Source organism: Varanus komodoensis, unplaced genomic scaffold (assembly GCF_004798865.1).
Source record: "Varanus komodoensis strain SLA01 unplaced genomic scaffold, ASM479886v1 scaffold135, whole genome shotgun sequence".
Classification (NCBI taxonomy): Eukaryota; Metazoa; Chordata; class Lepidosauria; order Squamata; family Varanidae; genus Varanus; species Varanus komodoensis.
The window spans coordinates 279,841-294,122 of NW_025335391.1; the positions used below are offsets into that span (position 1 = coordinate 279,841).

Sequence of the window (14,282 nt, forward strand, 5' to 3'; positions counted from 1 at the left end):
GCCTCGGACAGAGGCTGGGTAGCAAAATGATTCTATGACATGGAGAGTCCATGTGCTGCAGGGCTGAGTGCGCTGGACTGGGGAAAGCCAGGATCTGGTTTGTGTTCAGCCATGAAGCTCGTGAGGTTACTCTGGGCTAGTTGACTGCCCCTCAACTTAACCGACCTCCCAAGTTTGGGAAATGGACAGAATGGAGAGGAGCAGGAAGGCTGTGTGAATGGCCCTGAGCCCCTTGCAAGAGGGAAAAAAGATGGGACAGGAATGAAATAAAAGGAGTAATAGGAACTAAATAAACCCGAAGGTGAAATGACGGCAACCCTCTTTACCTGGTTCACTTGTACTCTGAACCAGACCCTCCTGTCCCCAACAGCAAACTTGGCAAGTTTGGGTCCCTTCCTCCCACTGCTTGCGAAGGATCGAGCCTGCCCCAAAGCGCTTCCACCAACTTCCAGAGGCTCTTCTCGGCAGCCTAACACAAACCAGATGTGTACCAAAAGCAATGCCTCGGCACTCGAGGAGGTCTTTGGGGATTCTAAGAAATGCTCGAGAAGGAAAAAGGCCACTCCGACTCCAGCCAGGAAGCAGCAGGACAGATGGGCCAGCTCCATGCAAACTACAGCGGGGATACGAGTTGCAGCATTTCTGGCTGAAGGGTTTTGGAAACAGACCCAGCAGTAGACACACAACAACTGCGAACCAGAAGGGAAGGAATGGATGCGACCGAACCCATCCCCATGCCTGTTCTCATCCTAGTCGTGGCTGCTAATCCGGAAAACCTCAGCCATTCTTTTCCATCCCACCCACCTACAAATATGTTGCGCTACAACTCCCATCAGCCTCATTGGCCATGCTGGCTGGGGATGCAGGAGGTCCTAGTCTAATACATTTAGAGTCGCCAGGTGAGAATATTAAGCTAAGCCATAGTGCAGGATCCACAAGCCATGTTTTTCAAGTGGCGTTTGCCAACTTGAGTTTAAGCTACCCATGGTTAAGTGCTTCACCAAGCAAACCACAGTTAAAGCTCCTTGTTACGCCGCTCTGCTCTTGCCTCTCTGGCTCAAGTAGATCTCACTGGAGGTCTCCCTAACCATGTTTTTTGGGTGCAGAACAAACAGCTGTGCTTGAACACGTTAATTCAGAGTTTGGAATATGAACACGGGAATCGATGTTTAAAATGTTAATGTGGATTATGTCAGCAACCAAGGTGGATGTCAATCACCATTTGGACACTCAGACAGAGGGAAATGCCTCTCGAGACAAGCAGTGAGGCAGCTCAGGGGGCGTGTGTGTCTCCGCGGGGTTTGTTCCGGTCAAATGAGAAAGCAGTGAGAGCGAAGCAGCTCCTGGCGATGGGACACAGCAGCCCTGCCTGGCTGGCCTCACCTTTGCTGTTCAAGTCCTCTTCGTCATCACTGAAAGCGGCCTCGGCATTGTCGTAGCAACCGTCATCCTTGTCGGACATGTGATTGTCCATCTCCATGGAAACAGGCTCCTCAATTTTGACTGAAAAGAGGAGCAATGCAAAGAACTGATGGGCCTGGGGGGGTGTGGAGGGGCCAGGGGAGGGGAAGGCTGGCTCGCCAGAAGCTTTCCTCTGTGGTCCAGCTGGAAGGGCACAGGGGCCCTATCTGGAGGCAGCCGCCAGCTTGAGGGCTTCAAGCAATCGCTTCCTACATGGCTTCCATCCTACTCGCTCGCCCTGAGCCGGGCCCAGCTTTCCGGCAGGAAGACCCCCCTTGCCTTTAGAAGCTCAAGCAGCTGGACATCCAGATCTCACCATGTGGACAAGAGGGATGAAAGCCCACCACCCAACCCCAATCCAGTGTTCCAAGTGATCAGCACCGAGAGGTGCCCGACATCGGGTTAGGTCTCTCGTCCATCCAAGTCCAGCAGCAAACAGGCTGGACGAAAGCGCTCCAAGACCTTGCGTGGAGCCAAGTGGACTCTAGTCTGCCCGGCAGCCTAGTCAAGACGAAACTAAAACGACCCCAGCTTCCACGAGGCTCTCTGAATCAGCTCAAAACCATGATTGTGCACGGACAACATGATCTTCCACACTCAACAGTTATGCAGGAGCTGAGCGTGAATGGATAAAACACAGGTTCTCATGTTGTCTGAACCCAGCTATGCTAACCAAGGCATGGCTTGCTGACCACAAACAGGCATGTAGAGAACCCACAGTCTGTTGTTGAGCGGTGACCTTGAGCTGCTCGCCACAGTTGGTTATCCTGAGTTGAGACAATACCACAATCCATGTCTCCGCAACAGCCCACAATAATCAATGGTTAACACTTTAGAGTGAATTATTGCCTTGCCTGAACCCAGCCTTCGTGGCCTGTCCTAGAAACCCCCCATCTCTGCTAGAGGAGCAGAGCACAGCAGCCCCCAGGTTCTCACACACCGCAAGGCACCCACCTATCTCGCAGCGGGCCCAACACCCCCACCCCAGCCCTCTGCCCCATTCTACCTTCAACAGGGGGTGAGGGAGAACTGCAAAACTCCGGAAATTTCTCTCTCAGCATGGCCCGGAGCTCCTTGTCCAGCTTGGGGTTGTCGAAGAGAGGAGCCAGGTGCCTAAAGGACAGAGCGGGGACAGAGATGGGGGGAAAAACTGATCACGGACAAAGAAACTTCATGCAACTGACACAAAGGACCATGTGGCCCAACGTTCATCTCTGAGGGCGCCTCAAAGTTTTGGCTGGATGTGCCACAACTGACTGAAACATCTGGGGAAGAGCAGACCTGTTCCAGCCCTCTTCTACATGATACCTTCCAGATGCTCTGGACTACAACCCCTAGCATTCCAGAGGTTTGGCTTTGCTTGTTGGGGCTGGCAAGGTTGGAGCCCAAGGACACCCATGTCAGGGAAGAATCAACACATACTAAGGAAAGGCCTGACTTATTTCTGCCTGCAGCATGGAGGGGAAATGGGCAACGCACCCATTTAGGGTGATGCAGGCACGGCCTACCGCACTCTTTCCCTCATGTCATGGGGAGAATTGTGTCCTGCAACTGCAGGGGGTTGGACTCGATGGCCTTCACGGCCCCTTCAACTCTTCTATTCTATGATTCTGTTTCGGGAAGGGAAGGCAGCTGTGAGCTTGGCCACATGACACCTCCCCTCATGAAACCAGCCAGCCCTAGAGAGCGGCGGCGGCCATTTCCACGAGCCACAGGAAGGGCAAAGCCCCCTCCCCACCATCGCTCCTCACCGCGAGAGGAGCCATTTCTTTGCAAGGCAGCCTGAAGGAACCAGGCGGGCGGGGGGCGGAATATGGCTGGCATTTGCCGCAAAGGAAGAAAAACCAGAAGGGTGCCTTACGCCAGGACTCGCTTCTCCACGATGTGGGTGAGGGAGTTGAAGACGCCTTGCCGCACGTGGGCCTCCAAAGCAGGATAGAAGTTAGGAATGATCTATAAAGGAGAAGGGAGATGGGGGGGGGCTGCTCTTAGTTCTGCCCGGGGCTTTGACTCCTCACGGTGGTTCGTCAGGCCTCTGCCGCTGATACGGGGACTGAGGGTGAGCCATCCAGCCTCCGGAACGGCGCTGGGCACCCCGGGAGCCTTACCCGGCACATGAAGTCCAGCAGGGTGGCAGTGATGGCTGGGTGTGGTTTCATGGAATGATGCATGACAAGGATGGCGGGTTCTGCAAAGCGAAAGGAGGCAGGCGTTAAATGCAAAAGGAGGCAGAAAGGGGCCCCGGCGGCGGCGGCGAGGGGCCGCCCTGAGCGAGAGCCCAGGCGCTCTCCAGCGTGGCAGCACCCAGGACTAAGCAGCAGCTCGGGTGAGGGGCGGACCGCCCAGAGCACCCTGGCCGTCGGGCGGCACAGAAATCAAATGAAGGAAATGAAGGAGCGAACGGCAGATCTCCGGCACGTGGCCAAACAGAGCCTGGGGGGGCTGGAGGGAGACGGTGGAGCCGCAACTGCCTGGGCGCCGCTGCAACCCGAGCTGCCCGAACGGACGGGGCGGGCGGCTACCGTGCCATCTTCCGCTAGACCCAGGCTGGACAGCTGCAATGGGCCCTGCATGGGGCGGCCCCTGAAGACGGCTTGGATACTGCAAGCACAGAAACGTGCACAGCCGAACCCGGCATCTTCTCGCTGACCACTCCCTCCACCTGCGCAATCTAAGCCAGTGTCAGGCTCTCTGGATGTGCACAGAGGCACAGGTGTCCCTAGCCCTAGCCTGACCCTGAGCCCTAGAGGAAGCACGCTGGTGAAATCCCAGCCCACTGAAAGAGGCCGCAGAAAGGCAGGACTGGTGGAGTTCCTGCCGCAAGCCAGGTCAGCCGGAGGCCTCTGGATGTGCCCAGACCGGCTGCATCCATGCTTCCCTCCAGCAGCTCACGGTGGGGGGAGTGCTGCCTGGGGACCTTCGCCCTCCAGTCCTTCCCAGTCTAAAAAGACACCCCATTGGAGGACATCCACTGGTACGCTGATGCGGAAGCCGTCTGCAAAGGAATGTTACCTGCAGTTACTGATATAACGTGCAGGGGGCCATCTTTGGCTCCTCCAGTTTTTTTGGCCTGCAACTGCCCCTAATCAGCCAAGTGTGCGGAGTTGCTGCCACTCTCCACACACACATCTGTGGAAGGCCTCCCACGGCCCACCCGCTGCAGAGGTAAAACGGGAAGCTGCCGAACACCCGCTCTGAATATCAGCCTCTCTCTGTCCTGCCCTGAACCGTCTATTCCACTTGGCAGAGACTCTGGCCAGGCTGGTAATCAGAGCACGCGGGAGTAAGAAAAAGGCAGAAAAAGGCCTCTCCCAGCCAGTCACCTTCTCATCCTGGATCAAAAAGAAATGCAGCACTGGAAGCGGCAGGAAACTGGCCATATGGAGAGGGAAAGTGGAGAAGGGCCACGTCCATGGCGTGGGGGAAAGGAGAGGAGGCGGGAATGTTTGCCCATACCGATGTTCATGATGCTGTCTTTTTCCGGGTTGAAGAAAAGCCAGTCGTAAAACAAGGCCAGCTTGGCATTTGAAGCAGCGACGTTGGACTGCAATGGAGAAGAGAGAGGTGATAAACCGAATCGTAGCCACAGCCGTTGTGCTTTTGCTGACGGCCTGGCAAGGCAAGGCCAGGCAGCTCAGCTGTAGTAGAGGGCTGAACCAGGATTCCTGGGGTCTAGAAATCGGCAGTCCAGACGGGATGCAAGGAAAAGCTCAGGAAAGATAGCATTCCGGTGAGGGAGGACTGGTGTTTGGACATGCCCTGCTGTGGGCTTCGACTTCCAGGACTGCCTCACTTTTAGCTGGTCCTCATCCAACAGGTCTAGGAAGACACACACCTGCACTAAAACCAAATTACTCGTTGTGCTAAGTCCTATTTGCCTTGACAGCAATGACCACACAGCCAAGGCTCTGGCTCACAGGATCCGGGGTTCCTAGACACAGTTCATTAAGAATTACAGCCAGGACTCATTTGCATTATGTCTTCATTAAGAGCTCACTAGTCTTCAGAAACTTTTAAAGCAGTGCCCAAAGATACTCCTTTCACAGCAGTGTTTGCTAAAATGGCCACCACTCCATTCAAAATGCCCTCGTTCACAAGTCTTCTCAGTGACATCATCAGGTAGCCGACCCTGATCGGTTGAGTCCAGAGAGGCTGTCACATCTGGTGAAAGGGGGCATCAAGACAGCGCACCACTGGCTATTCAGTGTGATCTCTGATTGGGTGGGACCACCCACCGACTAGCAAAGGAAGCAGGAAGGAAGTGCAAGAGCTGGGGAAGGGAAGATTACTGCGGAGGTGGCCATCCAGAAAATAGGTTTTCCTGGAAAATATCTCCACCACGACAAAAGCGGGTTGGCTGTGCCAGAGAAATTCAAACTGGCAGAAATTCATGGCCAGAAATCCTTACAAGAGCCAGACCAAGAAGGCCTGGGGGTGCAGCAAACCCTTCCAAGAACATGGCTGCTCCAACAGCCTCAGCCACATAACCAGCGGTGCAGTGGTACATTCCGAAGTGCCGGCACTTGCCATGACAAGCCCCAGGAGAAGCCCAGTCATTGATCCGTATCAATGAGAGGCAGCTGCATTGATCTGTATCAACAACTAGTTCCAGAAGTCCTCATCAATAATGAGAACAGGTATTATACAACGCTATCGGGTGCACCAGCCTCATCAAGATGGGGAGCTAATTGGGGCACCCCATTTTTAGCCTGTGATGAGGAACGAAGAAGAAAGACGGCACTCCAGAAAGAAGCCTTAGCGTTTCCTGTCCAATCTGTTCAAAGAGGCCATTTTAAAGCCCAGGTTCTAATTCCTCTTGCTCATTAGTGACTTTTCCTGCATCTTGAGCCTGTCCAATAAACATCAGGCAAATTAAACATGAACTTCATTACTGACAAGTCAAGCTGGCCTCCAGACCTTAATTAGCTGGGGTGTCATTTGGCAACTAGCTGCAGAGCAGGTGGTGCCTCGAATGCTAATGTGTCAGAGAGAGGGAGGGAGGGAGAGTAGTGGATGAAAAGCAGAGCCTTCGCCCGGGCAGCCTCAAAGCTGCCACGTCAGACTTCCTAGTTGGCAGGGACACTGGGCAGAAAAAAGGTCCAAAATGGAAAACGTTCTCCGTGCCTTATTTTTCTACGGAAATGATTCCGCTACGTCCATTCATTAGCAGCGGCGAATGGATGCCAATTGCAAATTTGACATCAGGGAAGCCTCACTGTGTCAAAGTTCCTATTCCAGATCGTCCTGACCAGCTGAAGAGAGGCGCCGTGCACCACAGCTGGGGAAAACGCCTGCCTTCTGATGGGCTCAGGAGAAGGGGAGCGATTCTGCCCGGTACGGTGCCCTCCAACAGCACGCCAGGGTGTGTGTGTGTTGACTCTCATTCCCTTCCACTGCCGGCAGGATGATGGAGGGCCTTGACTGACATTGCCAGCTCTGTCTGAGCCTGGTCCCTCATCACTTGATCTGGCAGCCTTCGTTCCTGCAGCTGAGCCCCTCGGCTCCTGACAAGGCAACCATAGTGTGGATTGGCTCAGTGCTTGCCTAAGAGGAAGGTTTTTTCTCTCAATTAAGAGGCCCAGAGCCCTGGGGAGAGAATGAGGGTGCAGAACCACACCGGGGTGGGAGGGGAAACGGGGCCCAGTACAGGAGAAATGGAGAAGCGGTTACACCCGTTGGAATAGCTGCAAAGGACCCCTGCAGTAGCTTGTTTGGAAGGGCACAGAGATGCATTGTGTGCTTGCCGTAAACCATCCCGAGACACTACTAATGGGATGATGTATAAAAGCTTCAAATAAAAAAAACAGAAACAGAGCGAGTCAGAAGGGGTCTCCCGGGCCATCTAGTCTGACCCCCTGCTCCAGCCAGCCCCGCTCACGACACGCCCACCATGTGCATGTCTAGCCTATCCTTGAACAAAAAGAAGGGCGGAAATGCATCAGAGCTGGAAATAAAAGCAAGCAGAAGTACTAAAAAGCTGGAACTAAAAGCCAGCACGACCTGAGCTTGTTTTGCACAGCATGAGGGTGAATTATTTCCCTGCAGTGTGGGGGACCGAGGCAAAAACCCAGTGCCCTGGATCTGAACAGCTGCACAGTGGCCTGAAGCAGCCCCATCCAGGCCCCACAAAAACCCACCACCACCTCATGTATGGCAGCAGCAGGGCCTTGATCCCGTTGCTCTCCGGATTTCCGTGAACCAACATGCTCACCTGGGACGGACAACTCTAGACAGGTTTTTTCCAGCTATCATAGTTCGGAGCAGGAACTGGGAAAGCGGGCTGGGCATCTCAGGGAACAGAGCAGAGCGTCGCGGCTGCTCTTATCCTGCTGATTATAGCACAGTCTCCCCTAAGCTTGGTGCCTTGCCGATGTGTTGGCCTACAGCCCCATCCATCCACTGCCAGCCTATGCTGGCTCAGAATGATGGAAACGGTAGTCCAACACCTCTGCAGGGGACTCTACTGTAACGGAGGTCCCCTCCGCACTCCAAGACTCGGTCATCAAAAGCCATCCCCCTCTTAGGCTGCTTCAAACGTGGCCCTCCGACTTCCTGTCTGCTCCAGGCGCCTGCAAGCTCAGAAGCCCTCACACCCCAAGCGGCTCGTGAAAGAAGCACGACCCCAGGGGGCACGCTGCCCACTAGGCCTCCTTACCGTGCAGGTGGTGAGGAGCCAGCCAATGATGGCCCAGCGAGGGAGGATGTCGGAGCTCAGCACCTCGTTGGAGGGGTGGACCACCCCACAGATGTACCGGATGAGGTCGCAGCGCAGGGACTGGCTGTCGGGGGTGGACAGGTACTGCCGCTGGAACCAGTCCTGGTAACGTTTCTGCTGGCCAAAGCGCACCTGGAGGAGAAGCATCGGAAGTTGAACTGCTGGTCCAGCCAGGGTTGGGGGGGGAGCAGCGGAAATGGGGCCACTTCCAGCCTGAAGGTCAACTCCAGTTCCGGAGAAGCTCGCCGGGGGTGCATCCCAGGGGTGGGAAAGGCAGAAGCCGCAGGGCCAAAAGTGCCAGGATAACGAAAGGAGCTTCTACACGCCCTCAAGTTTGCACCTCCCTAGCCCATTCAATGCTTTTTGCAAGCGATGAATGATGTCCGGAGGCTGCTCACCCAGCACTTCGCAAGCGACAGACCAAGAGTTTACGTTACCCGAGATGTCATGAAGAGCAGCTTGGTCTCCATGTCTGGTGTGAGGCGGCAGGCCAGGAACTTGCGTGAAGTCCGAGACTGCAGAAGTTGCAACACACCTGGGGGGGGGGGGGGGGGAGTCCAGATGCAAGATGGAGGGAGAGCAGAAACAAAGACAATCCATTTTTAGAATAGTCTGGATGGACCTTCCAGTTTCAGAAACAGTCTACCTGTGTGTGCTGCATGGAAGAGCTTTCCCCTCCATGCCCTTCTTGCAGGCCTCCTGGAGGCATCCGCCCATTCTCTGTAGGGGCCTAGACGCTGGGCTAGAGGGGCATTTTGGTCTAAAGCCATTCTGAGAGCAATCTACTCTGTAAGAAACGGTGAGCCATGAGGACTAGGAGACATGGTACTTCTGTGTTCAAAAGCAGTCCGCCCAGACATCACAGTGACAGGCCGAGGGTGCTGAACTAAACGGAAGGCATCCCGCTCCAATCCTGCAAGGCCCTTCTTATATTCTTTACAGAATTTGGGACACAGATATGCAGAACGGGCAGCGGGCTCTGCTCTGCCAGCATGGGATCTGCCTTGGATGGGAAGCGCCAGCCTCAGCCAGGGAGGCCATCAAATCACGGGGGGGAGCGCTGCCTGCGCAAGAGCCCAGTCCACAATACTAACACCGACGCTTCCGCGAAGGAGCAAAGCCTGCGATTCAAGGAGCGCTGCTCTTTGAAATGCTTTGGGTGAGGACAACACCTGATGTGCAGAGGAAGGGAGGGAGTATCGCCTCTCCCAGGGGCCCAGTCCTACAGGCAGTCCTGGGAATTGCCCCCAACAGTTCTCCCCAGGGGCTCTCTGGGGGCTTTTATTTCAGCTCCATGAGGCAGAGTAGGCAAACGCCAGTGAGAAAGTGCAGATCGCTAGCAGTAACCCAGGGCTGCCAGGGAGCTGGCCAAGAGACTCGAAGAAATATGTAAAAATGACAGGTGAGGGAAAGGGCAGCGGCTGAAGCGTATTTCCTTTTAAATGCCCCGATGTGAGAGGCTGCTGCCTTCTAGCAAAGACATGGCAGCCTACGTACAGAGGTCTGCCTTCGTTCACACTTTGGCAGGAACACACATAAAAAGAAGCAACAGTGGAGGCATCGTACACATCTCAGTTTCCGGTGAAAGGAAAGTTCCCAGCCCTAATTAGCTGCGAAGAAAAACACATTCCCCAAACCCATTTCATGCCCATTAGCATTGTTTGCTGAACCTCTGGGCAAAGAAGATTCCCACTGGTTAGAGGGGGGGAAATTATGGAGGGATTTGGTGCCCTGCATGGCCTCACCCACAAGCAAAATCAGAATTTTTTTTTTTTAGAGGAGGAGCAGAACAGAACGAAATGAGAGCTGTACAAATTTACATACATTGTGAAGGCCACAGAATCCAGCTTTTCTAAGCAAGGAACGAGAGCACGATAGCTTTCCAGAGCCAAGTACTGCCTCCTCATGTGCCTAGTCCACAGTGTGCCCCAGGGCTCAGCCAGCTGCTTCACCTACCTGTGAACTGCGGGCTCAGAGCCTGTGGGTTGTGGATAATGTCCTTCCAGAGCTGCTCAAACTCAGGTATCCTAGCAACGTTCTGCAGGAGCCTCACTAAATCTCGGCCAATCATGAAGCAATCCATAAACTTGTGGGGAAAGAAGGATGGGGAAGAGATGGAGCAGTCATTATTGGTTTTGGGCACAGCAATAGCGACACACAGGAAACAGGCCATCGCTAACCATTTTGCCAAGTCTAAGACAACTCATCCCCAACACTGGAAAGGTCTTTGCTGGGGCAGATGGGAACCCCCTCCCAAGAGAGCCGCTTCTACAAAAGCGGCACTACAAGCAAGAAAGTTGGTTGCTGACCCTTTCCTCTCCGCTCTTCTCTGCCTTGGCGGCCTGCCCAAAAGCTCAGCGGCTTTGCCTCTCACACGCATGCCAATTCTGGCCTAATTCTGGATGCTGGCAGCATCCTGGGGGCATGTGTCAGCTCTCGCCGCACACGGCTGCCGCTGCGAGCGAGGCTGAGGAGATGCTCGCCACCCGCGAGCTGGTCTGTGGGCTCTCCTGGCAAGGGATGCGGGGGCTTTACCAGGGAACAGGCTCCCGGGGAAGATGGCTGGGCAGGGCACACAAGCATGCGCACCAGTCCCTGCCAGCAGAGGAAGTGCGGCGGAAGCGCCACACGCTGCTCAGCTAAGGAGACGGAGGCTCGGAAGGGCCCGTCCCCTCTTGAGCAAAGGCCCAGGGAAGCAGGGGTGCAGGCGAGAGGAGAGGCCGGCCCGAGAGGCTGACGGGACACAGAAGCTTCCCACCGCCCTCCTGGAGCACAGCTAAATTTGGTTCTGCACCTCGAGAAAGCATGGTCAAAATACTTTAAAATACACCGTTCACTGAACCCCCTGACAGAAAGTGGGTCCGGATGGCTACCGCCTGTGGGATAAAAAAGGGGAGGCCCACCTCTCCCAGGCGGCACCCAAGGGACCCCCCGCCCAGACTCAGCACCCACCACCACCACGCCCTGCAGGTGAGAGGAATGTGGACGTCCACAGTGACGGGAGAGGCTGGCCGGAGGCCTGGGGAAGAACGGCCCTTAACAGCGAGAGGCGCTTGAGGGGGAAAGAGGGAGAACGAGGGCAGCCTTACCCGGTCACGGAGCAGAGAGATGCAAAAATCCACCTCCTTCTGCCGCAGCGCCTGCAGCGGGGGGGAGCCGTGGTGGTCGACGATGAGGCGCAGGTAGGTGTACACGGACATGGCGATCAGCATGGCGCTCTTCAGCACCCACTCCCTGGAGGGAAGGAGGGAGGGACAGGCGCCACGTGGCGGCTTAGCGTGCGCGCGCCACGCAAATGCGCCACGCAAAGGCACGCGTTCACCCTCCCAGCCACGTGGCTCTGTGAGCCACTGACACCAAGCGCTGCTCCCGGCGCTGGAACTCCACGGTCCGGACGCGTGATGTCGAAAAAGAGAGGGAGGGAGGCAAGCCCCACCTGCCAGGGCTCCTCGGAGGAGCACATCCCTGGCCCTGGGCCCTCCCGCTCGCCCGGCCACCCCAACCACGAGTCCTCGGGTGGATGCCCATCTTTTGTGCTGGTTCTTCCCGACAGTTAGGACCCCGAGGGTGTGGGATGGGCTTCCACGGGAGGTGGGTGAGGCCCCATCGGTGCGGGTCTTCAAGGATAGGCTGGACATGCACATGGTGGGCATATCGCATGTCGTGAGCGGAACCGGCTGGAGCCGGGGGTCAGACTAGATGGCTCGGGAGGCCCCTTCTGCCTCGCTTCGTTTCTCTGTTTCTTCCCATTTTGAAAGGGTGCAGCAGCTCAGCTGAGGTTTAGTTCCCAGGGGAAAAGCCATAAGCTGAGATGCGCTGCCACCTTTGAATCCACCTCCTACTGGCATGCAGCCCAAGAGCTCTGCCAAAATGGAATGCAGGCCTCATGGGTGCACATGCGGAATAAAAATAGCCATTCCTCCTCCGGCTCTTCATCCCTGTCCCAGGATCCAAGCAGGAAAAAACGCTCTTGTCAGCTCACAGTTATGGCCAACTACTTTTCTGTACAAGGAGAAGGAGCTCCACTCAAGCTCCAACGTGAGTAAAAGGTGGGTGCCGACATTCCCTTGTGAAAAGGAAACAGGGAGGGAGGGAGAGGAACCAGAAAGAAAAAAGGGAGAGGTTTGGTGGCTGCAAAGCGCTCCGCATACGAGTTAGTTAGCATAGGATGCAGAATGAGAAGCTTTAGATCAAAGATGGAGAAGAGGTGGATGTGTGTGGGTTGAGACAGAGAGAGAGAGAGAGAGAGAGAGAGAGAGAGAGACAGACAGACGGAATGTTCTCCATCTCTTTCAAAAAATCTTCCATGCACACAGAAAACTAGCGCTGCAAGAGGGCTGTGCTACATTTTTCTACCTGAAGCACCACTTTAGTACATGCAGGGAGAATTTTGTCTTCCTCCCTTTTTCCAAATGTGAAGAAATACTGAAGAACACAGTCCAAAGTGACTCCTCCATGCAAGATTCTGTGTCGAGCATGTTGCGCTGAAAGGTTCGTGGGCCCTGTTCCTCGGAACGAGTGATCGACATGGAATTTGACCCACGAACTGAATGGGGTGCAACCTCCCGGAGTTACACAGTACTGCACAGCAGGTGTACAGGCAAGAGTGAGCGAAGCAGGGGGCCCGAGACGGAGATGAAAAGGCTTCGGGGGCACTCAAAGGACCCTCTTCTGCTAGTGCAGAATTAATGTATCTGCGAGTGATGCAGGTTAGAGCCGTTCGGGTCACAGCAGGCCACGGATGGCAACCAGCTGGGCTTGGCTCGCCGGCTCCTTCACCCACTGCTTCTGTTCTCAGTTAGAGCAGCTAGTGTTCGAAGAGGAGAGAGGCCCTTTTAAAAATGTGCCACTCAGTTGAATCCTTGGCTTCCATGCTGCCCACCCCAGTGAAATCCTCTCGCTCCCCAAAGCGCCTTGCTCTTGGAGAACTGTTTTTATGCAGCTGGGCCGGTCACTCACCTGCCACCAGGTGCAACTCGTACCTGGTGCAACTCGCCTGGATCGCGGCTGACACTCAACGCGAATTGCAAAGAGGACCAAGGTCTTGCTTTGTGCACGGGGGGGGGGGGGGGGTTTGGGCTTCCCCAACGGGGGTTTCCACAGGGATGGAGCAGGGGAGATGGCACCCCCCCCAAAAGGAAGGATAATGTGTGTTTGGAGGGGAAAGTGTTACCACCTACTGGACGCTATCTGGCTCAGGTGAGAAGTGGACCTCATGAACAGAACCTGCTCTCTTGGGAATGCACGCTGTCTTGCCTCTTAAAGCATTTAAAGAACCTTCCGACCACTAGGAGAAAGGTGGGTAAAGGCTCAGAAACCTGAGCAGGTAAAGGAGGTAGCGAGCACCTGCACAATTCCCCATCTGCTAATTGTACCAAAAAGACACTGACTTAGTTAGTTGTCCAGAAAAAGCAGCTTGAGTTTTCTTAGGTTAGAATTCTAGTCCCTGCCTTAACAGGGGCTATTATTAATTTTCATTTCTACACCGCTCTACAGCCACAGAGTTTCGACCTATGTTAAAAAAATCCTTAGCAGACCTTGTGGCTTACACCTGTTCCCACAAGGTTGAACGGCTGAACAAAGACCTAACTGTTCAACAGCCTTTTCAGACTCCAAGCCTCCAATCCCACCTTTAGCACCTGATGAAGTGGGTTGTAACCCACAAAAGCTCGTGCTAATTTATTAAACTTATCTGAACAGCTAAAACTGTTTAGTCTGTCCTTGCACTAGACTTCAACATTAATTATCATTATCATCTTTAGGAATGTATTCCAGAGGCAGAATTACAGGATAAAATTCCCACTGCTGGACCAAAACCTAAAATGAAACTTGTGAATGGATACACAAGGCTCTGCACATCTTGTGGGCAGAAAGCAAGGATCTGCAGCCTTATTTATTTTAAAGCTTTTCTAACCCATCCACCACTGACATCTCAAGACAGCTTACAAAAGAAGAACAAATAAAATAAAGCGAAACAAGCACAGCATCCGGCAACTCAAGATAATAAAAGCCCCAGTTAAAAACACCAAACATTAAAATAATGGGAAAATAAATAGGGTTTTGCCTGACACCGAAAAGAGTAAAGCGCAGGTGCCACTTGAACCTC

At 54.4% G+C, this 14,282-nt stretch overlaps 1 protein-coding gene across 2 annotated transcripts in view; it reads right to left on the reverse strand.

The window, feature by feature from the left end:
- INTS3 (integrator complex subunit 3) overlaps nt 1-14,282 on the reverse strand; it is a 68,654-nt gene that overhangs the window by 29,344 nt on the left and 25,028 nt on the right. For both annotated transcript variants that reach the window (XM_044422785.1, XM_044422787.1), the window contains exons 7-15: nt 11,266-11,410; nt 10,133-10,262; nt 8,614-8,711; nt 8,117-8,308; nt 4,918-5,005; nt 3,570-3,649; nt 3,323-3,414; nt 2,468-2,574; nt 1,384-1,503 (exon numbers count right to left, since the gene is read on the reverse strand). In XM_044422785.1, the coding sequence (XP_044278720.1) occupies nt 1,384-1,503; nt 2,468-2,574; nt 3,323-3,414; nt 3,570-3,649; nt 4,918-5,005; nt 8,117-8,308; nt 8,614-8,711; nt 10,133-10,262; nt 11,266-11,410 (1,052 nt within the window). The remainder of the gene's footprint in view (nt 1-1,383; nt 1,504-2,467; nt 2,575-3,322; nt 3,415-3,569; nt 3,650-4,917; nt 5,006-8,116; nt 8,309-8,613; nt 8,712-10,132; nt 10,263-11,265; nt 11,411-14,282) is intronic.